This window comes from Tribolium castaneum, chromosome 10 (genome assembly GCF_031307605.1).
Source record: "Tribolium castaneum strain GA2 chromosome 10, icTriCast1.1, whole genome shotgun sequence".
In the NCBI taxonomy this organism is placed as follows: Eukaryota; Metazoa; Arthropoda; class Insecta; order Coleoptera; family Tenebrionidae; genus Tribolium; species Tribolium castaneum.
Window position 1 is genome coordinate 554,674 of NC_087403.1, and position 27,344 is coordinate 582,017.

The 27,344-nt window shown below is 33.8% G+C and overlaps 5 protein-coding genes across 8 annotated transcripts; 2 read left to right on the forward strand and 3 right to left on the reverse strand.

Annotated features, from left to right (window-relative positions):
* Positions 1-73: 73 nt before the first annotated feature.
* Positions 74-5,089, reverse strand: LOC658701 (mesoderm induction early response protein 1). Of its 3 annotated transcripts, none has more exons than XM_008195421.3 (6): positions 4,948-5,089; positions 4,570-4,818; positions 4,312-4,525; positions 3,168-3,247; positions 2,610-2,993; positions 74-2,566 (listed from the first exon to the last, which is right to left on the reverse strand). In XM_008195421.3, the coding sequence occupies exons 2-6, from the start codon at positions 4,771-4,773 to the stop codon at positions 2,303-2,305; spliced, it is 1,146 nt and encodes a 381-aa protein (XP_008193643.1). In that variant the 5' UTR covers positions 4,774-4,818; positions 4,948-5,089; the 3' UTR covers positions 74-2,302. The 3 variants fall into 3 exon arrangements, with proteins under 3 accessions (XP_008193643.1, XP_008193636.1, XP_970158.2); XM_008195414.3 differs by having other exon boundaries at positions 4,867-5,087; XM_965065.4 differs by having other exon boundaries at positions 3,177-3,247; positions 4,867-5,085.
* Positions 5,090-6,713: 1,624 nt separating this feature from the next.
* On the reverse strand, positions 6,714-9,110 carry Golgin84 (Golgin-84). Of its 2 annotated transcripts, none has more exons than XM_008195409.3 (7): positions 8,970-9,110; positions 8,792-8,919; positions 8,676-8,733; positions 7,581-7,892; positions 7,040-7,542; positions 6,834-6,994; positions 6,714-6,790 (listed from the first exon to the last, which is right to left on the reverse strand). In XM_008195409.3, the coding sequence occupies exons 1-7, from the start codon at positions 9,065-9,067 to the stop codon at positions 6,731-6,733; spliced, it is 1,320 nt and encodes a 439-aa protein (XP_008193631.1). In that variant the 5' UTR covers positions 9,068-9,110; the 3' UTR covers positions 6,714-6,730. The 2 variants fall into 2 exon arrangements, with proteins under 2 accessions (XP_008193631.1, XP_970024.1); XM_964931.2 differs by having other exon boundaries at positions 8,780-8,919.
* A 184-nt stretch (positions 9,111-9,294) lies between these two features.
* Positions 9,295-10,062, forward strand: Taf9 (TBP-associated factor 9). Its single transcript, XM_964862.4, has one exon. It carries the CDS (start codon positions 9,295-9,297, stop codon positions 10,003-10,005), a length of 711 nt encoding a protein of 236 aa, XP_969955.1. The 3' UTR covers positions 10,006-10,062.
* LOC658394 (uncharacterized protein) lies at positions 10,014-10,808 on the reverse strand. The gene has a single exon (XM_964788.5). The coding sequence runs from the start codon at positions 10,618-10,620 to the stop codon at positions 10,069-10,071; it is 552 nt and encodes a 183-aa protein (XP_969881.1). The 5' UTR covers positions 10,621-10,808; the 3' UTR covers positions 10,014-10,068.
* Positions 10,809-20,095: 9,287 nt separating this feature from the next.
* On the forward strand, positions 20,096-22,695 carry LOC655321 (uncharacterized protein). The gene is made up of 5 exons (XM_961848.4): positions 20,096-20,821; positions 20,872-20,991; positions 21,045-21,267; positions 21,786-21,943; positions 21,998-22,695. Exons 1-5 carry the CDS (start codon positions 20,384-20,386, stop codon positions 22,436-22,438), a joined length of 1,380 nt encoding a protein of 459 aa, XP_966941.1. The 5' UTR covers positions 20,096-20,383; the 3' UTR covers positions 22,439-22,695.
* The last annotated feature ends 4,649 nt before the right edge of the window (positions 22,696-27,344 follow it).

Here is a 27,344-nt window from a genome sequence, read left to right on the forward strand (position 1 = left end):
AATGTATTCGACTATTCTCCCACCTTGGTTTAATGAATTTTGTTTCGGAGGCCAGGCCGACAAAAACCACGACTATTAATAAAAATAGATTTTTATTTATTCATTTGATAAAGTCTCACAAAGCAATAAAAATATTTCCATATATCTAAAAAATATAACAGTGTTTCACAGGAAATTAAAATTGTCCGTCCAGTTTTTGCCAAATTACAAACAGTTATTTTAAAAAATAAATGACTCTAGTACGAGAGGAAACGAAATTGTATGTCGAATTCAACCTTTGCAAGATTTTATAATCTCTATCCTAATTATTAGAATTATAGTTTGTACAAAAACAATTAGATGTAAAAATATGCCCACTTTACCACTCTTATAATTAAAATTTCACAAACTGACATTTATGGACCAAAATTCCAAATCAAGACGCAACCAAGAAAACTGACTTCTCAAACCGACTAGACTACGAGTTGAAGTTATTTAAGTACTTGTGCAATAACACATGGACCTGCCCCAGCAGTCACCACCTAATTGCCTCTTGATTTGAAGAAAAAAACTATATGCATAATAATAACCCATTATGGTCCAAAAATGTGCCAAATTCTCTAGTTTATTACACTAATTTAAAACTTAAATTACGTATGTACTGAAGAAACCTAAAACATAATACACAGGCTGTCCAACGATCCGAAAAAGCCCATGACTTGTTTATTATTAAGGATGATGACTTTTTCTCTTTTTTAAATCATCATTTAAAAAATATTGCGGTATATATACAGGTGTCCCAATATTAAAAAACACTAAAGTTATGTTTTTTCAAAACGCCAAAAATTTTTTTTTAATTTTTGGTTGTAGCTTCTCATACTGATATTATTTGTTATTGTCAATTTGTCAATTGACAATTATTTGTCAATTTTACTTATTTGAAATAATTTTTATTTTTTTGACGAAAACATGCTTTTTTAAAAAGTTTAAAACATAAAAACTATGAATTCTAGAAAAGTAAAACTTTCATTATTTTAAAGAAGAATTTATGGGATATCATTTTTTAAACTCATTACAATCAAGAAAAAAAATAGAGGTTCTTTGAATGTTGAATAATTTAAATATTTTTTATTTTTGCATCTAAAAGACTGTAAATTGTCTCTTTAAAAATACTAATAGTTAAGTATCTTTTATTGTTTACTCCAAAGATATTTAACTTTAAGTATTAAAAAAAATTATTAACTATTGTCTCAGTAGTCGAAAAGTGAAATTTTTAGTTAATAATAACTTCAATGTTACCTTTACTTTCAAATCTCAGTGTAAACTCCAACAAATTATTGTTATGGTATGGTTTACTGAGGTAGCAACAATGCTCATGAATAATGTGCATTGTTGCTGAAATTAACATTAAAGTCTTTTTAGTTATTAAATTTAGGCATTTTAAACTTTATGTTTTAAGATAAACAAAAACAAAAAATAGGGTGTTCAATTTAACTTTTTCAAATTATTCAACTTTTAACAAACCTCTTAATTTTTCTACGTTTTTAAGTGCAATGCGCTAAACAATTGATAAAGATTTAACTTTGAACTTTTCCCATTAAAGTGGTGAGGTTCCTACTTTTCTAGGATTCTTAGTTTTTGTGTAATATTTTTTAAAAGCATGTTTTTGTCAATAAATCAAATTATTTCAAAAGCTCAGCAAAATCAACCAATACAAGTTGACATAAAATCATCAGTATTAAAAGCTACATCCAAAAATGCAATAAAATTTAGGGTGTTCCATAAAAAAAACATAAAACCTTTAGTGTTTTTTTTAATATTGGGACAGCCTGTATTTATTGCAATATTTTTAAAATATGCAGGAGAAACGCAGCTATCAACTAAAAAAAGAAAAAGTCAGTATCACAAATAATAAACAAGTTATGGACGTTTTTCGGATCGTTAAGACAGCCTGTATGTTTCGTTGTCACGTGAGTCTACGCGCCTGACTTGGGGGAATGCAACCCAAAAATTCACATTTTGAAATGTATTGTGTGTTGTATACTGGTCAGGCGCGATGTCTTGCGCGAACAATGAAATTACGCGGCATAAAACTGTACACAAAACTGTAAAGTGGTTTAGAGTAATGTATAAATAAAATCGTATTTACATAATGTATAAGTGTATAAAATAAAATTTCGCTCATTTTGGTGAAATATGTAAATATAAAAATATAGATAAATAAAATTTGCGTTCCGTGAAGTGAATGTAAAAGAGGAACATTAAAATCGAGCTTGCATGATGGAGAAATGAAAATTGCAGTAAGCCTAATTTAGAATCGTGACTATGCGTCTGGCTTCGTCTGTTGTGTGGCATTTTCCGAGACACTTTTTTTATTGTCTGAGACACTGCACTGTACATTTGGGGACGAGCTCCTATCCCTCCCATCCTGGTCTTCCAGAAATCTATCCATGAAGTCAGTAAGACCCGGATGTAGGGTGTATTTCTTTTTCTCCAGTCGGGTTTTGTTCGCAAAAATGTCATGCCGTTCCGATTTCTTCCACAAATAATAGAACTGAACTAACTCCCCCACCGACCGTGTACGTACCTTTAAGCACATTAGAAATCGTCACAACAGCTCAATCAGTTACCTTATTCTGCTGAATTAGGTGGAAATTTTTCCCGTAACATCGCACCCCGGCCTCGAAATTTCGGCACTCTTCCTCCGACCAAAGACTCATCGTTTCGCTGCTTGGGGCCACGTTCATTCGCAAGCGCCTCAACGCCTCCTCAACATTGTGCCCGCACTGTTGCAACAAATACAACGCTTGCTCGTCGTCGCGCAAATGACTGCCCATCGGAATCGGAGGCTTGGAAATTTCGGACGCTTTTTTCAAAAAATCCTCCGTCACGGTAGAATTGATAACGAGGGGATCCCACAAAAGCTTGTCCTCGTTCTCGTACGGCAAGGCGTCGTCATAATGACACAAACCTTCAGGTATCTGGGCTTGGTAATCGCTACCAACCATAATAGTCTGCCAGAAGAAGCATTACAAGTGGCGTGAAAATTGGACGAAAACAATCGGAAAATTCGGAGCGAATTTTCCAATTGACAGTGATTCAAAACTAACATTACACAACGACTACCATTCACAACTACTATACGTCATGCAGGGAAATGTTAGTAATGAATAAAATAGGAAAATAACCTTATTAACCTTTCGCCACTCGTCTTCGTCTGGACTGTAGTCATAATCTTCCTCTTCTTCCTCGCTAACGCGTGAAACGGCTGAAAAATTGTTACGTTTTGTTGGGATCTAAATGGGTTCGGGCCTAAACATGGTAACTGATACTTGTGTGTCTAAACCATGGTAGCATTAAACCACTAAAATATAAATATAACAAGTACAAACAAACAAACAACACTTGTATATTTGTTTCTTTGTTGATTCATTTTACCCTGTAAATTAATTTTAAAGATTATTAGATGTTCTAGAACAAAAATTTAAGCCAAAAAACATAAATACAAATTATTCTTACTACAGTTAACAAATAATTGAAAAAAATTGGTGCCTACATTATCAAAAAAACCTAATAAGCACTCAAGTTTTCTACAATTCCTTATAATAATTATTAATTCACTGATTAATTAATATTAAGACGCCGCAAAAATAAATTATTTCATGTCTTTCTAAAACAAACGATGAGTAAATGATGTGCAAATAATACTCAAAAAACTGTCGTTAGCACCAAAAATTAATTCAATAAAAATTCAGATAGTAATAATATTTTTCAGCATTTTAAGAAACATCTATAATAATAATAATAATAATAATAAATAATCATAAAATTTTAAGTAATTAATAGATATTTTAATGGTTTATAGCACATTTTAATCACTGCTCAGATTGTAATTCGCCATTAAGTTACAAAAAAGTATTACAATTTAAGTACACGTGTCAACAAAATTTCAGACGATCGCCAATTCTTATTGTTGATTTTTAAATTTTAATTTTCTAGAAATCATTCGATTTCTACCAAATACAACTAACCAAAATCTACACTACAATTTTGGAAAAAAATATAATTACAATAATAATAATTAAATAAACTTTTAAAACCAATAATTCAATTTTCGTAACAGCCTGTGATGTTTAAGAAAATTTATTCCAGATTTAGTTGAACAAATACGGAATGTGTAAGTAATATAAAGCAAAAGAAAAATATTGGTGTAATGTTATGAAACTAGAAACAACACAAAATAATGTAAGGTACTGAGACAGCCTTCTTGCAAAATAGTGGTTGTCAGTTACCACATTTTAGACCTGAACCCTTGAACAGTGAAATTCCTACAGCGTAATAATCGCGCGGCGTCTTGGTCATTCTCCGGGATGTTCTCGTAGAGGGCTCGCAGCTTGGAGGGTTGGTCTGGGGGGTCAGTTTCGCTCTCTTGCTCTTCCATTGGTTCAGAAGGGTCGGGATCTTCCTCAACGGGGCTCTCGTTTTCCTGATTTTCGCCACGATAACCGTACAATGCAAGCAACTCCTCCAATGGCATATTACTCTCCTGAAACGCAAGGTGAGACAGGTGGTTAAGCCCCCGTAACTTACTTTTTGCAAGCTGGAGAGCTCCGCGTTGGGGTCTTCGGATTCCCCCGCTGCTAGTGCCTCTTCCTCTTCTAGAGTCCGCTCATCGTCGAAGTCATTAACAAGCATGTCAACGGAAGGGTCAAATAACTTGTCTTTGCTAGGTGAGCCGCAGTCTTTTCCATCTTTATTTGGAGAAGCAACTTCTGCCATGATATTACTCTTCATTCATCACTCTAATTGCTAGCGCGAGTCGAATGCAAGTGAATAAACCTGCAATAATTCCATGATTCACCCGCGATAGAGATTGGGTTCAGTTACAGAGACAATAAACAAAAACATTGGAAGTGAGGTTAGACATTGACGAATCAGCCCGCGATTTCCACCAAAATTAATTATTACTTTGGGCTTCCACAACTGACACCAAACTGGGCACACGCATTCGTTAAAACCGATTTTTGACTATTTCCGCCGATTTTTCACTTCAACATTTTTATTTTTGCAAAAAACACAACCACCGAAACCACCAAGACCAGACGCCATATTTGTCACGTGACTGGGAAAACAATCACCAACAAAAAACAAATAGAGCGCCCCACAATTTAACTAAAACAATTAAAAAAATTATACAAAAACTCAGTCAGTAACATAAAAACGGCCCGACTTAAGGTAAACACACAACCAGTTATTTTAACTATTTTAGGGCCAGACTGAAGTTATCTAATGCGCGCCGGCGATCATATTTTTTGAGAATTCAATGTTTGTAAACACCGATTTGGAATATTATTATTTTCTCAATTAATTAATTAAATGAAGCAGTGATACGTTGCTGGTACAAGTGTGGTACACTGTTTACCCCACTTTACATTTAAACTGTTCAAATTTTAGGGTGGAACGTAACCTAACATAACCAAACAATGTAGTGTTTTAACAAAATTACAAGTACAACAAAGTCCAGTAAAGTCTTAGCCATTGTGATTAGTGCCATTTTTTCCGATGAATTTAAATGAAATACCCAAAACCGTGGCTTTGGCCACGTCACAATGCCCCCCCGAGTGCCTCAACAACATCCTGAAAGGTGTGCAATTTGGAGCCTCAATTTCGTACAAAACGTTGGTTTTCAGTGGCGTTGTCAATAAATCAGTCCCCCACACAAGATCGTTTGAAAGTCATCGAAAAAATATCAAATGATTTCGATTTGCCGAAAGAAAAAACCATCGAAATTTTGGGCGTTTATTTAGCAATTATTCGCACTTTTGTGGCATCAACTGACAAGGAATTTAACGCAAAGTTGAAAGAATTGGGTTTTTCGAACGAATTTATCGAAGAATTGCCCCTGATTAATAACAGAACCAAAGTTATGGATACCATTTTGAGCTCAAGACGGGGCGAGTTTAACAAACTTGTTTCGTTGAAGTGGAGAATTGATATTAGTTTAACTAACAGGTAAAAAGTATTTTATCAATATAGGTATGACTGGGTATTTATTTCAGTGCTCTTGTTAAAAAATTACCGACGAGTGTAATATTGTGCCTTCAATTGAAAAACGGTCGTAAATATACTATCAATTTAAATATCAAAACATTCCATAAGTTAAGGTTTAATGTTGCGCTTATTATGAAAGAAATAAATCAATTGAATAAATAAAATTGTGTTTGACCATTGATTAATTATAATCAGATATTCCAATCAATATTCGCCAGTGGCGTACATGGCGCATACATCAGGCAGTCCTCTAACTTGTCATAAGCTTAAACAAATCCTCTGTCAAATAGATGTCGCTGCCTTTTAGGAAAATATGCTGATTGGTTGTAGCGGCAAACTATACTCGCTTATTGTGAAAAATTTTATTTTATACACAGTGGCTTCGTTCAAAATTCTAAAGTTAAGCTGATGTTGTGTTTTTAAAATAAGAATAAGCAAAAAAAAATATGTCTAGGTTTCAAAACTTAACGTTTTAATTCTGATTTTCAGTGTTTTTTTATACGTGAGGAACGACGGTCTTTTTATTAATGTAAACTAACAGCAGCGCCGACAGTCGTTTAGGCAATGCCTTTTTTTAATGACAGAAAATGTTTCTTAATTTTTTCAGAATTTGAATATGCAATTAAATCACCTATTTACGGACAATCAGAATCACTTTGCCCTGTAATAATGAAATACGAAAATAATTTTAAAAAGTTTATTAACGGCTGCTTGGGGCATACAGGAAGAGTAGAATCAAGGCCCAAAAGTGCAACAAGACCTGAAAAAACCATTCACTTAAGGAACCACAAGTTACCACGCACCATATAACAGAAAACAAAAACCCTGGCCAGGGGGTACCGCCGCAGGAAAATCCCCGTCCTAACACTGATCGCATCAACAGTCGAATACGCGTGTTTGACCCGTCTTGTGACCCCAGCATCGAACGGAGACACGCGCATAAATTGCGGAACTTGCGATTTAACTAAAAAATATTTTTACGTTGTGAACTCAAAAAATAATAACACACCATCATCTGTATCATTCACGTTGATGACACGCACTTGGGCGCGCTCAAGCTGCGCCAAATTATTGTGATACTCAGTTTCCAGCTTCTCTAGTTGGATTCGCAACGCGTTGCGTTCGGTTGTAACTCGTTCTAAGGCATTTTGCTTCACCATGAGCGTATCAGTGAGGGACTTAATCCGCGACTCAAAGTCGGTGCTGGGTTTCGACTTGAGGGCGTCTTGCAACTTGGCGATTTCGTCCGATTTTGATTGGATGACTTGGTACTGTTGCGCCAATTCTTGCAATTTCAACTGCAACTCTTGGTTTTTAACCCGACACTCATCCTCGGCCATAAGCCGGATCTTCTGTTCCCTTGTTAGATTCTCTTGGAGGAGTTGCGTTGATTGTTGCGACGAATTCTGGGACAAAACCATTTGTTGTTGCAAGTGGGAAATTTCATGCGTTAGCTTCTTCACTTTCTCGCTCAATTCCACGTTGCGGCTTTGCTGAAACTCGATCTCTTTTCTACCAAACGTTAATCACTGCGAGATCAAAAAACCTACTTTAACTCGTCGTGATAATTGGTTAAAATTTGGTCGTTTTGCGACGATTTATTCTCGTTTTTCAAGCGGATTAAATCGTCCTTCTCTTGCAAAATACGTTGGGCCCGGGCTTTGTACTGCTCCATTTCGGACTGCGCTGTTGCGACTAAGTAATTCGAGGCTTCAACTTGTGATCGCAAGTTTGCATTTTCATTGCGAAGTTCGGCATACAAATGGTGCAAATTTAAGAGTTGCTTATTGAGGTCTTGTAGCTCAATTTCAAGCTTGTTTATTGTGTCAGTGTAGCTTTGCACGTCTTCAGTCAAAACGAAACTAAACACAAAATCAGCAATTGGCACGAGTGGCCTTGACCTAGGGTTGCCAGATGGCTTACTTTTCGTATGAGTTATATGCTTTTCTGTGGTTTTCAAATAATTTTTTCCTCTTTTGCTTAGGTATTTCACCTCATACGTGAAATGGAGTGAAACCCGAAATAAAGCAAGTTTTTCGTTCAATAAACAATAAAAATCAATCAAAAAAATTGATAATTTTGTTTTTATTTAATAATGAAATATTGATACATAATCAATTAGATAAACAGCCATTCCAGAAATAAATAATGCAACCTGACACCGAAATTTTCAAAATACACGATTCCTTTTATATTTAGTGTACATATTTGTTTTTTTTTTGTTAAGGATTTAAAATGGGAGAGAATAATCATTTAACCTGAAGTAATTCATTGGGTTCTAAAATTTACATACAGCTGCAGTTGGAGATGTATGGTGTACAAGAAAATTCATAATGGTTTTGTAAAATGTGAAATTAACAGCAAATTCTAAAAACTTTCTGGACACCGTTGTCGGCAGCGGAGACATAGCCAAAAAAAATCACTTACTGAAAATGTTCATGAAAACTCAAAATCAGTGTATCCGTCCGTTAAAATGGAATGGTTGTAATTTTAGTTTCTTAGTTATTGCATTTTTGTTGCTTTATACTAATATAAATAGTTTAAAAGATACATGTTCTCGGACATTACATAGGTTTTTTAACTACTCATATTTTTAACAGCAGCTCATACATTTGTATGTTTCTGGCAACCCTGATTGATCTCACCTATTGTGTGACGATATTGACGGGCCCGGCGAATCCCCCTTCGATAATTTCTCTAAATCTAAAAATTGAGTTTCGCGACACGTAAAACACATAATTAATTGTACCGTAATCGTGACCTTCAACCACACATAACTCCTCCTCAAACGTGGGTTTAATTGAATCAATTGTGTCGCTTTGTGGTCCAGTCAGATTAATTGTTTCCTCATAAGTTTTTTCGTCCAGATCTGACGGCATTATGTTTTCGCTACAAAAAAGGGGCGTCCGCTCGGTTTCTTCAATTTTTTCCATACTCACTCAATTAATTTACTATCGTTTAGAACGGTCGCCGCATTTTGGTCAATTTTATTCAACAAGTCTTCGGCACGACCTGCCAAATTTTGCAACCAAGCCATGACCAAAATTTACCATTTATTATCAATTTTTTAATTTGTGTTTGTCGTCGTCATTTTCTAGGTTAGGTCGCTGTCACTTGTCACCTGCTTGTCACTGTCAGATGTAACAAGATGGCGCTTTGTAGAATAAACACAGCCAGTAAACAATAAAAATGCTTGTTTCGTGAATTATATCGTGTTTTATTTATCATCGTGTTGTAAATTTCATCAGGGTAACAATTTTAGCCATGGCCGAGAAAGACAAGCCGGCAGCCACCCAGCCCAAGAACATCCCAAAGGACGGCCAAGTAGTGATGTCAATAATGAAAGAAATGGGCATAACGGAGTACGAGCCAAAAACAATCGTCCAACTCACGGAATTCATCTACCGCTACGCCACGTCCATCCTCGAGGAGGCTCGCATGTACGCGAACAACAACGACCCCAAGAAAAAATTCCTGGACGTGGACGACGTCAAACTCGCGCTCCAGCTCACCACAGAATCGGCCTTCACGACGCCGCCCCCGCGCGAGGTGGTGCTTGAATGCGCAAACATCAAGAACTACACCCCTCTGCCCCTGGTGAAGCCCCACTGCGGCTTGCGGCTGCCCCCGGACCGCTACTGCCTGTCTTCGTGCAACTACGCGCTCAAGAGTTGCAACCAGAAGAAAACCAAGCCTAGTTACAACAGCCCCGGGCCGGGGGGCCCCGTCAAAGTCGCGACGAAGCTCAACGTCAGTTACGTGAAGCGGGCCCCCATTGGGGTGACCAAGCAGTCGATCACGATCCCCAAAGCCGTGGCCAAGGTGGCGACCAGCGTCCCCGTCCAGCAGAAAACGACGCTCAAGCCGAAAATACAAATCCAGGGGCACAACGTGCAACTGGCTGCCACCAACGGGGCTCCCATGGAGGTGGACAACCCGCTGAAGCGGAAGCGGGAGGATGAGGGCGACACTTAATCATGACCTTTATATTTACATTTATTTTATTAAACAAATAAATAATTACAAAATGAACGATTTTTATTGAGAACCGGTTGAAAGCAGGGCCAGGAGCCCTGCTGTGGCCCCGATGGAGACGGTGTAGTTGACGGGAGGGGTGAACGAAGGGAGCAGATAAAAGCTCGAAATGATAACAATAGTCAAGAACAAGGCGTTGTTGTAGAAAATTGAAAGAGTTGTGGCTTCAAAATCCGCGACTTCGTTCTTCTTCCACAAAATCCGCTCGTCTTTCTCCTTCTTGCTCATCTTCTTGTCTTCGGACAGCTTCTTGGACAAGTCGCGGGTCACAGCTTCCTCCCGTTTGACGGCGATCTTGTGCTTGAGGGTGAATTTCGTGTTCTTGTAGGCCAATGCGAGCAAATACGTTGCGATGGAGGTTACGACCACGAAGAGCACCAGGGAAGAGTAAATGTCGATCAGGTGTATCCTCCAGAACAGCCAAATGGGGACGGCGGAAACAATCAGTGCGTTGCCGTAGAACAGGGCTGAGGATTTTGTCGAGACGTTCCTGCTGAAGTCCTGCAGGAGCAGCTCCTCTTCTTTGGTGAAGCCCTTGTTCTGGGATTTGGACATGGTGGTGAATGAAAAGTTACGATTCAGACGCGAAAACTTCGACTCTGTGTCAGTTGAACACTGGTTTTCTTGTCCACGTCTAGTTTATACACAAATACTTTCTCCAAAACGCCACGCACGTTACTTTTCTTCCACGTTTCATCTGTTGGCAGCGGGGGAGAGGGCAACGCCAAAGCTCCGAATTCCCATTATATAAATTTTTTTGCGGTTTGTTCCACTGAATTCAGTGGCTCATTTTGCGTATAAAACCGTCTTTTAGCAAGATGTAAACTTTTAAAGTTTTTTGCAAAAAATTAAGATAATTGATGTTTTGATAATGATTTACGATTATTTTGCTAATTTTTCTGGTGTGAACTTGGCTGTAGAAAACGAGAATGGTGAGGAAATGGTTCTAGCTCCATATGCGCGCAGCAATTGTCTGGTCGACTGTAATGTTCATGGTCCAAGCACCTCTGCCAGCACCATTTTTGGTGCTGCCTTCACCGACATGAATTTTGTAAATCATCTTTTGACCATTGTAATGTGTTTCTATTAAAAATTAAAACTTGACTGCATTTAATTTCTGAATTTTTTATTCTTATATTGAAGCACTGCAAACCGATTTTTTTCACACCCTTTAAATCCTGCAATTTTCTTTATTTTTGCAGGAGATTAAGCCCTTCGATAGGGCCTTCGACTGTGAAAAAATCATGTTTGAACAAACACCCTTTGGGACCTTATGAATTTTTTAAGATTCTTTAAGATTTTCCTATTTTGCAAGCGTTATTTTTTTTCACCCCTTTTATATCCCGCAATTTTCTTTATTTTTGCAAGAGATTAAGCCCTCCGATTGCGCCTTGGACTGTAAAAAATTCATGTTCGGACAAACACCCCTTGAGACCTTAATGAATTTTTAAAGATTCTATAAAATTTCCCTATTTCGAAAACTTTATTTTCTTTTCATCCCTTTTATATCCTGCAATTTTCTTAATTTTTGTAGGAAATCAAGCCCTCTAATAGGGCCTTTGACTGTACAAAAATCATGTTCGGACAAACGACCCTTAGGATCTTAACGAATTTAAAAAAAATTCGTATTTAAGGATTGCTCTAATTAGTCAAATTAATAACTAACTTGTCCAGCAAGAACCACGTGGAGGTTTAGAGCATTCTTGCCAGGAAAAAAGGATATAAGGATGAGGTAAACAATGATTATTTCAATTGAAGGGAATAAAGGAATTATTGGTTTGTGAAATGAAAAAATAGTACACAAAAATCAAAGCTTTTTCACTTGGCGTTAAATAAATGCTCTTACCTTTTGTACTGCATCTGCTACCATTTGTAGCAAAACCTAAAAAATAAATTAAAAACACAACCAACAAAAAAATTAATTTGTAGGAAAGTTACAACAAGCGACTTTAATAAATATTATACAGAATAAAGGATACACAATACGGTATAATATATGGCACACAAGCTATTAAATCAACACATCACAAGATAAAACGCAAAAAAATGCACCTACCTTCATATGGCTTCTGCGTTGGCTACTGTTTGTAGCAAGACATTTAAAAAATTAAAACAACACCAATAAAAATCTTTATTTGCATGAAAGTTACAATAAGCAACGTTTGTCAATATTAAACAAAATAAAAAATACACAATACGTTTGAAATTATTGGTTTGTGAAATAAATAAATACGACACAGCAATAAAATACACCTACCTTCATATCGCTTCCACGTTGGCTACCGTTTGTAGCATTAAAAAAAATAATAATAAAAATGAAACCAAAAAAATGTTTATTTGCATTAAATTTTGAGCAAGCCACTTTCATTCATTGAAATTAAAGACAAAATTACGTGGCAATAAATTATTTGAGTGTTTTATTTTATTTATAGTTTCTGTATCTAAAATGCGTCACTCAAAATGTCACTTTCAACACCGCATTTAAAGATTTTAATTGCAATTAAGTTTTATGAAATTATTGGTTTGAGAAATAAATAAATACGACACAGCAATAAAATACACCTACCTTCATATCGCTTCCACGTTGGCTACCGTTTGTAGCATTAAAAAAAATAATAATAAAAATGAAACCAAAAAAATGTTTATTTGCATTAAATTTTGAGCAAGCCACTTTCATTCATTGAAATTAAAGACAAAATTACGTGGCAATAAATTATTTGAGTGTTTTATTTTATTTATAGTTTCTGTATCTAAAATGCGTCACTCAAAATGTCACTTTCAACACCGCATTTAAAGATTTTAATTGCAATTAAGTTTTATGAAATTATTGGTTTGAGAAATAAATAAATACGACACAGCAATAAAATACACCTACCTTCATATCGCTTCCACGTTGGCTACCGTTTGTAGCATTAAAAAAAATAATAATAAAAATGAAACCAAAAAAATGTTTATTTGCATTAAATTTTGAGCAGCCACTTTCATTCATTGAAATTAAAGACAAAATTACGTGGCAATAAATTATTTGAGTGTTTTATTTTATTTATAGTTACTGTATTTAAAATGTGTCACTCAAAATATCACTTTTCAACACCGCATTTAAAGATTTTAATTGCATTTAAGTTTTATGAAATTATTGGTTTGTGAAATAAATAAATACGACACAGCAATAAAATACACCTACCTTCATATCGCTTCCACGTTGGCTACCGTTTGTAGCATTAAAAAAAATAATAATAAAAATGAAACCAAAAAAATGTTTATTTGCATTAAATTTTGAGCAGCCACTTTCATTCATTGAAATTAAAGACAAAATTACGTGGCAATAAATTATTTGAGTGTTTTATTTTATTTATAGTTACTGTATTTAAAATGTGTCACTCAAAATATCACTTTTCAACACCGCATTTAAAGATTTTAATTGCATTTAAGTTTTATGAAATTATTGGTTTGTGAAATAAATAAATACGACACAGCAATAAAATACACCTACCTTCATATCGCTTCCACGTTGGCTACCGTTTGTAGCATTAAAAAAAATAATAATAAAAATGAAACCAAAAAAATGTTTATTTGCATTAAATTTTGAGCAAGTTACTTTCATTCATTGAATGAAATTAAAGACAAAATTACGTGGCAGTAAATTATTTGAGTGTTTTATTTTATTTATAGTTACTGTATTTAAAATGTGTCACTCAAAATATCACTTTTCAACACCGCATTTAAAGATTTTGATTGCATTTAAGTTTTATGAAATTATTGGTTTGTGAAATAAATAAACACGACACAGCAATAAAATACACCTACCTTCATATCGCTTCCACGTTGGCTACCGTTTGTAGCATTAAAAAAAATAATAATAAAAATGAAACCAAAAAAATGTTTATTTGCATTAAATTTTGAGCAGCCACTTTCATTCATTGAAATTAAAGACAAAATTACGTGGCAATAAATTATTTGAGTGTTTTATTTTATTTATAGTTACTGTATTTAAAATGTGTCACTCAAAATATCACTTTTCAACACCGCATTTAAAGATTTTAATTGCATTTAAGTTTTATGAAATTATTGGTTTGTGAAATAAATAAATACGACACAGCAATAAAATACACCTACCTTCATATCGCTTCCACGTTGGCTACCGTTTGTAGCATTAAAAAAAATAATAATAAAAATGAAACCAAAAAAATGTTTATTTGCATAAAATTTTGAGCAGCCACTTTCATTCATTGAAATTAAAGACAAAATTACGTGGCAATAAATTATTTGAGTGTTTTATTTTATTTATAGTTACTGTATTTATAATGTGTCACTCAAAATATCACTTTTTAACACCGCATTTAAAGATTTTAATTGCATTTAAGTTTTATGAAATTATTGGTTTGTGAAATAAATAAATACGACACAGCAATAAAATACACCTACCTTCATATCGCTTCCACGTTGGCTACCGTTTGTAGCATTAAAAAAAATAATAATAAAAATGAAACCAAAAAAATGTTTATTTGCATAAAATTTTGAGCAGCCACTTTCATTCATTGAAATTAAAGACAAAATTACGTGGCAATAAATTATTTGAGTGTTTTATTTTATTTATAGTTACTGTATTTAAAATGTGTCACTCAAAATATCACTTTTTAACACCGCATTTAAAGATTTTAATTGCATTTAAGTTTTATGAAATTATTGGTTTGTGAAATAAATAAATACGACACAGCAATAAAATACACCTACCTTCATATCGCTTCCACGTTGGCTACCGTTTGTAGCATTAAAAAAAATAATAATAAAAATGAAACCAAAAAAATGTTTATTTGCATTAAATTTTGAGCAGCCACTTTCATTCATTGAAATTAAAGACAAAATTACGTGGCAATAAATTATTTGAGTGTTTTATTTTATTTATAGTTACTGTATTTAAAATGTGTCACTCAAAATATCACTTTTCAACACCGCATTTAAAGATTTTGATTGCATTTAAGTTTTATGAAATTATTGGTTTGTGAAATAAATAAATACGACACAGCAATAAAATACACCTACCTTCATATCGCTTCCACGTTGGCTACCGTTTGTAGCATTAAAAAAAATAATAATAAAAATGAAACCAAAAAAATGTTTATTTGCATTAAATTTTGAGCAAGTTACTTTCATTCATTGAATGAAATTAAAGACAAAATTACGTGGCAGTAAATTATTTGAGTGTTTTATTTTATTTATAGTTACTGTATTTAAAATGTGTCACTCAAAATATCACTTTTCAACACCGCATTTAAAGATTTTGATTGCATTTAAGTTTTATGAAATTATTGGTTTGTGAAATAAATAAATACGACACAGCAATAAAATACACCTACCTTCATATCGCTTCCACGTTGGCTACCGTTTGTAGCATTAAAAAAAATAATAATAAAAATGAAACCAAAAAAATGTTTATTTGCATTAAATTTTGAGCAGCCACTTTCATTCATTGAAATTAAAGACAAAATTACGTGGCAATAAATTATTTGAGTGTTTTATTTTATTTATAGTTACTGTATTTAAAATGTGTCACTCAAAATATCACTTTTCAACACCGCATTTAAAGATTTTAATTGCATTTAAGTTTTATGAAATTATTGGTTTGTGAAATAAATAAATACGACACAGCAATAAAATACACCTACCTTCATATCGCTTCCACGTTGGCTACCGTTTGTAGCATTAAAAAAAATAATAATAAAAATGAAACCAAAAAAATGTTTATTTGCTTAAATTTTGAGCAGCCACTTTCATTCATTGAAATTAAAGACAAAATTACGTGGCAATAAATTATTTGAGTGTTTTATTTTATTTATAGTTTCTGTATCTAAAATGCGTCACTCAAAATGTCACTTTCAACACTGCATTTAAAGATTTTAATTGCATTTAAGTTTTATGAAATTATTGGTTTGTGAAATAAATAAATACGACACAGCAATAAAATACACCTACCTTCATATCGCTTCCACGTTGGCTACCGTTTGTAGCATTAAAAAAAATAATAATAAAAATGAAACCAAAAAAATGTTTATTTGCATTAAATTTTGAGCAGCCACTTTCATTCATTGAAATTAAAGACAAAATTACGTGGCAATAAATTATTTGAGTGTTTTATTTTATTTATAGTTACTGCATTTAAAATGTGTCACTCAAAATATCACTTTTCAACACCGCATTTAAAGATTTTGATTGCATTTAAGTTTTATGAAATTATTGGTTTGTGAAATAAATAAATACGACACAGCAATAAAATACACCTACCTTCATATCGCTTCCACGTTGGCTACCGTTTGTAGCATTAAAAAAAATAATAATAAAAATGAAACCAAAAAAATGTTTATTTGCTTAAATTTTGAGCAGCCACTTTCATTCATTGAAATTAAAGACAAAATTACGTGGCAATAAATTATTTGAGTGTTTTATTTTATTTATAGTTACTGTATTTAAAATGTGTCACTCAAAATATCACTTTTCAACACCGCATTTAAAGATTTTGATTGCATTTAAGTTTTATGAAATTATTGGTTTGTGAAATAAATAAATACGACACAGCAATAAAATACACCTACCTTCATATCGCTTCCACGTTGGCTACCGTTTGTAGCATTAAAAAAAATAATAATAAAAATGAAACCGAAAAAAAATGTTTACTTGCATTAAATTTTGAGCAAGTTACTTTCATTCATTGAAATTAAAGACAAAATTACGTGGCAGTAAATTATTTGAGTGTTTTATTTTATTTATAGTTACTGTATTTAAAATGTGTCACTCAAAATATCACTTTTCAACACCGCATTTAAAGATTTTAATTGCAATTAAGTTTTATGAAATTATTGGTTTGTGAAATAAATAAATACGACACAGCAATAAAATACACCTACCTTCATATCGCTTCCACGTTGGCTACCGTTTGTAGCATTAAAAAAAATAATAATAAAAATGAAACCAAAAAAATGTTTATTTGCATTAAATTTTGAGCAGCCACTTTCATTCATTGAAATTAAAGACAAAATTACGTGGCAATAAATTATTTGAGTGTTTTATTTTATTTATAGTTACTGTATTTAAAATGTGTCACTCAAAATATCACTTTTCAACACCGCATTTAAAGATTTTAATTGCATTTAAGTTTTATGAAATTATTGGTTTGTGAAATAAATAAACACGACACAGCAATAAAATACACCTACCTTCATATCGCTTCCACGTTGGCTACCGTTTGTAGCATTAAAAAAAATAATAATAAAAATGAAACCAAAAAAATGTTTATTTGCATTAAATTTTGAGCAAGTTACTTTCATTCATTGAAATTAAAGACAAAATTACGTGGCAGTAAATTATTTGAGTGTTTTATTTTATTTATAGTTACTGTATTTAAAATGTGTCACTCAAAATATCACTTTTCAACACCGCATTTAAAGATTTTAATTGCAATTAAGTTTTATGAAATTATTGGTTTGTGAAATAAATAAATACGACACTGCAATAAAATACACCTACCTTCATATCGCTTCCACGTTGGCTACCGTTTGTAGCATTAAAAAAAATAATAATAAAAATGAAACCAAAAAAATGTTTATTTGCATTAAATTTTGAGCAGCCACTTTCATTCATTGAAATTAAAGACAAAATTACGTGGCAATAAATTATTTGAGTGTTTTATTTTATTTATAGTTACTGTATTTAAAATGTGTCACTCAAAATATCACTTTTCAACACCGCATTTAAAGATTTTAATTGCAATTAAGTTTTATGAAATTATTGGTTTGTGAAATAAATAAACACGACACAGCAATAAAATACACCTACCTTCATATCGCTTCCACGTTGGCTACCGTTTGTAGCATTAAAAAAAATAATAATAAAAATGAAACCAAAAAAATGTTTATTTGCATTAAATTTTGAGCAAGTTACTTTCATTCATTGAAATTAAAGACAAAATTACGTGGCAGTAAATTATTTGAGTATTTTATTTTATTTATAGTTACTGTATTTAAAATGTGTCACTCAAAATATCACTTTTCAACACCGCATTTAAAGATTTTAATTGCAATTAAGTTTTATGAAATTATTGGTTTGTGAAATAAATAAATACGACACAGCAATAAAATACACCTACCTTCATATCGCTTCCACGTTGGCTACCGTTTGTAGCATTAAAAAAAATAATAATAAAAATGAAACCAAAAAAATGTTTATTTGCATTAAATTTTGAGCAGCCACGTTCATTCATTGAAATTAAAGACAAAATTACGTGGCAATAAATTATTTGAGTGTTTTATTTTATTTATAGTTACTGTATTTAAAATGTGTCACTCAAAATATCACTTTTCAACACCGCATTTAAAGATTTTAATTGCATTTAAGTTTTATGAAATTATTGGTTTGTGAAATAAATAAACACGACACAGCAATAAAATACACCTACCTTCATATCGCTTCCACGTTGGCTACCGTTTGTAGCATTAAAAAAATAATAATAAAAATGAAACCAAAAAAATGTTTATTTGCATTAAATTTTGAGCAAGTTACTTTCATTCATTGAAATTAAAGACAAAATTACGTGGCAATAAATTATTTGAGTGTTTTATTTTATTTATAGTTACTGTATTTAAAATGTGTCACTCAAAATATCACTTTTCAACACCGCATTTAAAGATTTTAATTGCATTTAAGTTTTATGAAATTATTGGTTTGTGAAATAAATAAATACGACACAGCAATAAAATACACCTACCTTCATATCGCTTCCACGTTGGCTACCGTTTGTAGCATTAAAAAAAATAATAATAAAAATGAAACCGAAAAAAAATGTTTATTTGCATTAAATTTTGAGCAAGCCACTTTCATTCATTGAAATTAAAGACAAAATTATTACGTGGCAATAAATTATTTGAGTGTTTGATAATAATTTTATTTACTGTATTTAAAATGTGTCACTCAAACGCGATCACTAGCCACCGAATTAAAAATTTAAACCGGAAAATTTAGATTTGCTTGAACACACGTCCGTTCGCGACAACGGCAAGTAACAAACTGAATAAATTGAACGAAACCGCACAATACACAATAATTTAAATAAACCGACTCACCTCGCTTCGCCTCGCCTCCCGCTCCCGCTCCCGATCTGACCCGTACTACTGCTCGCTGTCGACTGAACCGCCCTCGCCGCCTGCGCCGCACACCTAACCTCGGATGTGACGTCATCACACGTCTAAAACAGGTCATAACCAGAAACATTCACTGTCCAAATCCGTCAAATTTAGAAACATTCATACACAGAATTATTCAAAATAGAACAGTATTGATCTAGAAAAATTAATTATGACAAATGTATTTGTCTATAAACGTCTAAAATTATAAAAGTTTCGCATCAGTTAATGGAAAAATAAAAATGCATGTTTATATTTAAACAGAAACTGGCAATGTGAAATTTTAGTGCGAAAATTAGTGGTAGCGCTCGGAAACTCTGTAAACGACCACGATAGGCGGAGCCAATGCGTACTTCATCGAGTGAGGAGATTGAGCAGTGGCGTAGCAAAAAACTATTCTATGATCAAGAAGGGTTTGAGATTCATAATTTGTAGTAGTTAAAATTTCCTCTATTCAATAATTGCAAGATGAAATAGTAAAAATCATATCTAATGCTAATACACGTTGATTTCCTAGAAATACAAAGCAGAGAGGTCGAATAAATAAAAATACACAATGAGTAAAGAGTAAAAACGCGTTTATTGCAAAAAATGTTTCTACTGGTATCTTTACTATAACTGGTAATATTGAAATGTTAAACTTTAAGACGAATTCTCTACACATGTAAGTACACGCCACGCCACTGTTTTCTGCCAACACCCCTAATTTAAAGATTGGACTCGTCCGAGACGAGTTTTCGTCTCTGCGCACTCCTACCACCGTGGACGATCTGTCATTTCGCGGACTCTATGAGTCGCCTACTTTTATCCGAGTATAAATTTATAATTTTTCGAAATCTCTTTAAATATATATTTTTTTAATGTTAGACAATGAATTCTTTTTTAAGAGATAAATTTCACTCGTGTTTTTTAGTTTACATTGTTATAATTTAACGCAATTTAATATAAGCCGTTGTATTTTTCGGTTTCAAGCTAATACGATCTCCTGAACATTCGAGATTCTTGCTCCTTGTCAGCAGATAGCAGATGTCACAAAAATAAAAATGACAGTTTGTGATGTGTAATCAAGTAATCAGTGATTGAAATGAAATAACGCCGTTTAAATGTGATAAATCCAATGACTGCTTTTTAATTGTGCGTCAAATATGTTCAGCCGTTTCAAAAATGCAGTTATAGGTGCTGTGAGTGGTTTAGAAACGAACGGCATCCCAACCCCCAACGACCCCCATTCCTACAACAAACAAACTTTGGCCCCAAAGTTTTTATACGGTCGACCTGCGTTCTTAAATTTGTCTGAAGATGAAGTGCAAATGTCGGCCGACCACAGACTCAGGCCTATCATTCACCCAAGCATGTCTCTGCCCCATCATGCAGGATATGCCGAGTGTGTTAACGCAGGGAAGTCCAAATGGAACGAGGATCAGGCGGTGTACAGGCAAGGTGTCTTGACAAGGGTAGAATATAATGATAAGCAAGGTGTGCAAAAATTTTCCATCCCGTATACTTATTATGGCATTTTTGATGGCCATGCTGGAGTTGGGGCAGCTCTGTGTGCGGCAAATCAGCTCCACCATATTTTACATGTACTTAAACTGTACTATTAGATGATTTTTATTCTGAGATTGTCTTATAGGAAAAGTTGGTAGATGCCCAAGATGACATTTGGATAGCTTTCAGTGAAAAAAAGAGGCTGAAAACCAAACCTAGTGACTTACTTATAACAGGTGCTTTAGAAGCTGCTTTCAAAGAAATGGTGTGTGGTTTGTACTCACACCTACTCATAAATACTTAAGTTTGCAATTACAGGATCAAGTTATAGCTGAGGATAGGACTAAATATCAAGCTGCTGGGGGTTGTACTGCGTTAGTAGCGCTATTTATTTTAGATAAATTATTTGTTGCCAATGCAGGCGATTCACGCGCAATTATTTGTAAAGATAATAAATTTACACTAATGTCAATGGATTTTACTCCAGAAAACGAACGTGACAGAATTAGAAGGCTTGCAGAACAACAACCAAATTTATTAGGTGATTAACTTTCTTAAATTATAGTTCATTAAGTCGCGAATAGGAACTCAGAACAACTGAGGTAAGACAATTATTTGGTGGTGTGACTAAATCAAACCTATAACTATAACAAAACTAATTACAACAATACTGTTGCATCAAAATTTTTATTTAAATTTGTGTAATTATATTGGCTTATTAATCAATACGCGCTAGTTGTAACTACGGTAACAAGATGTCGCCACCAGTTCATTTTCGCGCTCTAGCGATCATAAATAATACTTGTTCATAAATATAACAATTGATGTAATTTTTTTTCAGTTGAGTCTTTCTTTAATTATGATAAAAAAAAACAACAGACTTAAAAATTTATGTTTTTGTAAATTTGGCTTCGCTTTTTAACTGATACCTGACTAGTTTCAGTCTGTCTGAAACCGTGAAATTAAAGTTTCGTGTTGAACTAGATTGTGGTGCTGTAGATAAGTTAACTTGAATATTGCTTTTTGAGATCGTACACGAGTACGTAAATGTTCTTTCAGGGCAGGAGTTTACATCAAAAGAATATGTTCGGCCTCCGAAATCGAGCGAGCTTGGTAAAACAGTAATGTATCGAGACGCTCATATGAGTGGTTGGGCCTATAAAACCCTTCAAGTGGATGATCTCAAAGTGTCTGTTATAACCGGTCAAGGAAAAAGAGTAAGCGGTGTCCAGCGTTCGCTTGTAAATAATCTATCGTTCGTTTTTTTGTAGAGTCGAGTGATGGGAATCATAGGAGTAACCCGAGGTTTTGGTGATCACGATATTCTTTCCCTTTATCAAAGAACTCCGATAAAACCGTTCCTTTCTTCGCATCCTGAAGTGCAAGTTCATAAAATAACGAACGTTACCGAAAATGAAGTCTTAGTGATGGGCACTGATGGATTATGGGACGTTGTGTGTGGTGCGAAAGCAGCAGAAGTCGTTGCCAAATCGCTAAATACTTTTATGGAAAAAGAACGTTACGTTAGTGCAGCTACTTGTTTAGTTGGATCGGCGAGAGGGTCCCTAGTGAATGAGCATAGTTGGCAACTTAAAGACGGAAAACCATCCTCCGCTGATGATATATCAGTATTTGTTATTCCTTTATTACCTTACAAATTAGAATATGAGAAATTACTTGGAAAGTATAGCGAAACCGCTGAAAGCTCATAGACACCACGGAGTTTGTTTGAATTTATTTTTGTGTTGCTTCTGGTCTCAACGTCACTCCAAAGATTAGTGATACGAGTCATTATTATATTTGAAGTTTTCATATCTTGTTACATGTGTTTGTACCTGTGCGGTTTTATATTATGATTTATGAACCAAGGTCGCATTTATGTATTTGGACCTTATCCATTCATTCCTTATATTTTCGTAAAGTTATACCCGATCGGGAAACGTTTGCAATAGAATTGATACAAAAAGTATTTTTTCTTGTTTTATTTTCTTTCACCCAACGACGGAAAGTGGACATATATTCTGTCGGAAGTGCCTATAATACTCCAATTTTTCATATTAGCCTAAAGAACTATAATTTCCGGAACGTTCGCGCGGCCTATGCTCACGCACATTAAATCATATATCATTTCCATACAATACGGCACACCATAAAACGAAGGCAATATATTTTCTGAAAATTTTATATTTACTTTTAAAAAACATAAAAAGATTTGCCGTGGTTTTATTGAAAGGGTAGGGGTGCTCGAACTGTCATATGCGTCTACAACAGATGGAGTTAGAACAGTTATATTACCCTTGCATGTGTTCACCCCCGCTTATGCTAATTCGCGAAGTGAAAATAATGGTCTAGGTCTCAGTTATGAATAACAATCCGTGCTTCTACACCTGTCCAGAACACCTATCTTATACCTTATTCCTGCGAACAAAAATATGCGTATTTTTTTCGGCTTGTTTCACTAACAATTATAGAAGATTCAATTTTATGGATTTTATGGAGTAAACGATTTGCGTTGGACGTGTGTATGGCGAATTAGAGCGTAAGTGCGTAAGTGAATGAAGACGAGCAAAGATGGATGGCAAGAAATAATAATTTGGCTTGTGTAAAGCGTGTAATAAAACGTAACGACAGAATGACTTTTTAATGACTGTATTTATGTTTATAAATTTGTGTTCCGAAAAGATATGAAGGAATTAAACCTTGCAGTCAGCAATAAAACACGTATAAAATATGAAGTTGCCGTATTTTGTACGAAAATGTAAATTGACATAAATAACGAAGGAAATATACTATAATTCCGAGGCCAGAGATGGAATAGAATCGGTCTCAGTGTAGCACAGCCCTAATAAAGCGTCATAGTGTTTCACTTTTCCCTTGACTGAACTTGCTTTCCCAATGACGACCTAATGAAATTCTATGAGCCATGGCGATGAAATATAACCTAACGGGGATGAAACCGTTTGCATGTATATGGAAGTCAAGCAGCCATTTTCACTATTAACGATCAGTTTAGTTGACGAAAACATACTTCAATATCAAATCAAAGACATTCTCCTATAACATCGCCATAAAAACATTTCACAAGAGACTTCCTTACCTTATGGTTCATGTTATGGTTTTATGACGTCCTCAGGAGCATCCCTTATCAAAGACTAACTTATGTATAACTCTGATTTTACTATGCACTAAACAGCTAACTGAGATTTTTATTACACTAAAGCAAATATGTTAAAAGCAATTATCTAAAAAAATACTTATAAATTGTACAGGAGTTCAAATAGGTACTCGAAACAAATACTCCCAAATATTTGTTTATTTGAAGGAGTTAAAGACGTATTTTTTATACGCATATCAGTATTGATATTTATGCAAAAAAAGCGCTATGGGCCTAGGGTGGCTGCACTGCTAAATCCGGTTCTGTGCGAAACGTGACAATTTCTCTAGGGAGCTTGTTACACATTAGCTGGAGGCAGGGCCGGAAGCACCGGCTCACAAACAAGCACCTGATTGATATTTTTGCAAGTATCGAGTGATATATTTCAATGCACAAATTGAGTAATTGATAAAATCCGAATCTGGAAGAGAGCCGAAATCGCATATCCGGTCATTCCAGCGTGAATAAATCGGAACATTAGGGAAACAATAACTCAAGTTATAGCACCAGTCTAAGTAATAGAAGTTGTTATTTCTAACGAGAACAAGATATGGGCGCAATCTCCGTGCAAATATATAAGAAGACGCAACTTCCGGTTTAGGAATGGACGTGCTTTCGCCGGAAACTCCAAGTGAAGTTCAGAGGAAATCGGAAGTACTGCAAACAAGGATGATAGCGCGCATTCTATAATAATATACTTTGCTGATTGCTTTCTGAATGATGTTACCATTTACCGTTGCCAGAACAACATTTTTTTATACAGCAATTTCCTTGTTTGATCACATGACACACTTAAAACTAATCCCCACCTCGTGACTGAACCCTCTTTGACCAACGGATTTATTTCCACTAAAAACAACTTTAAACTTAATGGAGTTGTCAAATTCGGGGAACATAAAAGCAATTTCAATAATTACATAGCCCTAAAGTTACATAGGGTATGTATCTAATACATAAAACTTTGATAGCCATAGTTTGAAAATATTTCTTGAATATCAAGTGAATTTTTTGTTATATTCTAAGTAAATTTTGTATTGAATTAAAAAAGATCGATGGGTACGGAAGATAAAATTTTATTTGCAATTTGTGCATCCCCAGCTCCTAAAACTTGGCAAACTTTTTTTGAATAAAACTGGAGACATATGAAGCGTGTAAAATTGGTTTTGAAATCTAAGTATCATTGACGACTCGAACAGACCCAATATCTTTGTCACCCTTCAAATGTCATTATAATAGGAGTTGTGTTAGCCAATGGTGAGTGGTCAGCAAACCTAAGGAATAATAAGAAGGGGATACTTCACTCCACAATTCAATTTTTTCAGCTATAGATCTAGTAAAATGTGAAATTGATATGACGCATCCTTAAACTTCGCTTTTATAGTGGATGGAAACGAGAGCGCGCGAGGGGTCCTCTAGTTTATTACCATGAATTAATCGAATTGAAAACATGTCATTTTTGACGCTCGGTTTTTGTTATACTAGAGCTCATTTGTATCAATTGTAGATTTCATTCGGAAAAGTGTCACAAAATGTTATAATTTGTCATGTAGTTTAATCTTTCGTGTTTAACATTCATAGGCCATGGCTGACGTCGATTTATTGCAGTTAGATCCATTGATTTAAAATATATGCCAATTTAAGTTAAATTTGTAATCAATCAATGGGTAAATGCATGTCACATGCACAAGGCTTTACTAGGGGTTGTGGTAGTGGACCACATACGGTACCACATAATAGCATGTTGCAATACCACCTACCTAACAGGATCGGAACATTAAACCTAATTACTGGAATTAATTGACATTAATTATTAGATTCGGCTACTCAGATGGTGACGCGTAGGTATAGGTAACTCTCATGCAAAAAACTTTAAAACTCACCTCGATTGAAGTTTAATGGCTGGCAAAACAAAGCAACAATTTATGTGTCTCGCGAGAAATTAAAATAAATTAGTGGGAGCGTTTCATTTTTGAAAAATTTTACGTGAACAGTTTTATGAAACTGTTCCCAAAAGAAAAATTAAATTCAAAGTAAACCGTAAAATCCGCAATAAAACGTGTAACGACTCTATTTGCTTAATTACTTAGTCTTTTATTTGTTTTTCGTTATCAATATAATAAGTTTTTCCTCATGATGTTGGAATAATCCGTTTTCGGAAGACTTACGAGAGATTAGTTCCTATTAGATGAACAAACAGATATTGCATCCTCCCTACAAAAATTAATGCCACCTAAAAATATCTGAGACGACATAAAGTGGCCTATAAAACGAAACGCACAACCTGAAGCAAATCTCTTTGCCAATATAATACCAAAAGATGTAATCTAAAATTACTTCCTTTCAAACACATACTCCCAAGTTACCAGAGCAATTCGCGCGTTTATTAAAAGTTTTCATTACTACAACCTCAACTTGGATTAGTTTCCAAAACTATACGACGTTTCTTTGCTTGCTGTAACAAATCGATACACATTTCCGTCATCTATTGTCGATGTCAGACTAATCACTTGCATAAAACTGTCATCAAATATACATATCCGGGGATCTGGGATCGGTCCGATACTTGCAGTCAGCGATTTATTTAAAGGCAAAAAATATACACAACGTCATTTTTTATTCAAATGCATTAGGATATTAGATACGTACGCAAGATTTATTACAAACGAATTCAAATGAATACTACAAAATGATAAATAATGTACAGAAGTGGTATTTTTAACATGAAATATTGTTTATAATAAAAGTAGTAATTATGAGTGCAACAATTATCAACTCTTTATTTAAAACTAATTGGGAATAGGTTTTGCATCTCAATGCCTTTGTCTGCGTGGTGGAGTTCAATTTGGCAATTTTAGGACGGTTTAGGCAAGTATGGTATTTTTCAAGAATAGTGTAAATTGACAATGACGTATTTTCAATGTGGGCTTTTTACTGACTAAACTAAATTAACTTAACGAGCAGTGTTTAGGTGACGGAGCGAAGTGCCTGTTTTCAGACAACGATACATGCATCACTCCCTAATTGAATCCTGGTCTGCGTCCCACTTCTGACACCTGACACTACTTTGCACTTGACATTTGCCTCCTTCGACATTTGGGAAACTTATTGGTTTTAATTGCGTCAATAAGAAAGAAAACAATTGGAGTTCCACTTTTGTATCGAAGGTCATAAACGCAAATTATGCAGATACATCAATTTAAACAAATTCAAGTATCCCCCAAAGTAACGTTCGTTATAAGCTATAAAGTCACATTTACGACTTGCTTTGAATAAACCCCGCGTAAATCATGTCGAAATCAGACCATACTTTTTACTATCGAAATTTTAGTATCTACGAGCAGTCTTAACATAATCCTAATCTATTCACACTCATGTGAGGACTGCTACAATGATGGGATTTCTCCCTTCGACCAAACAATTCGTACAATGATCGGTTTAATCCAGAAATTACGCTACAGGGACGA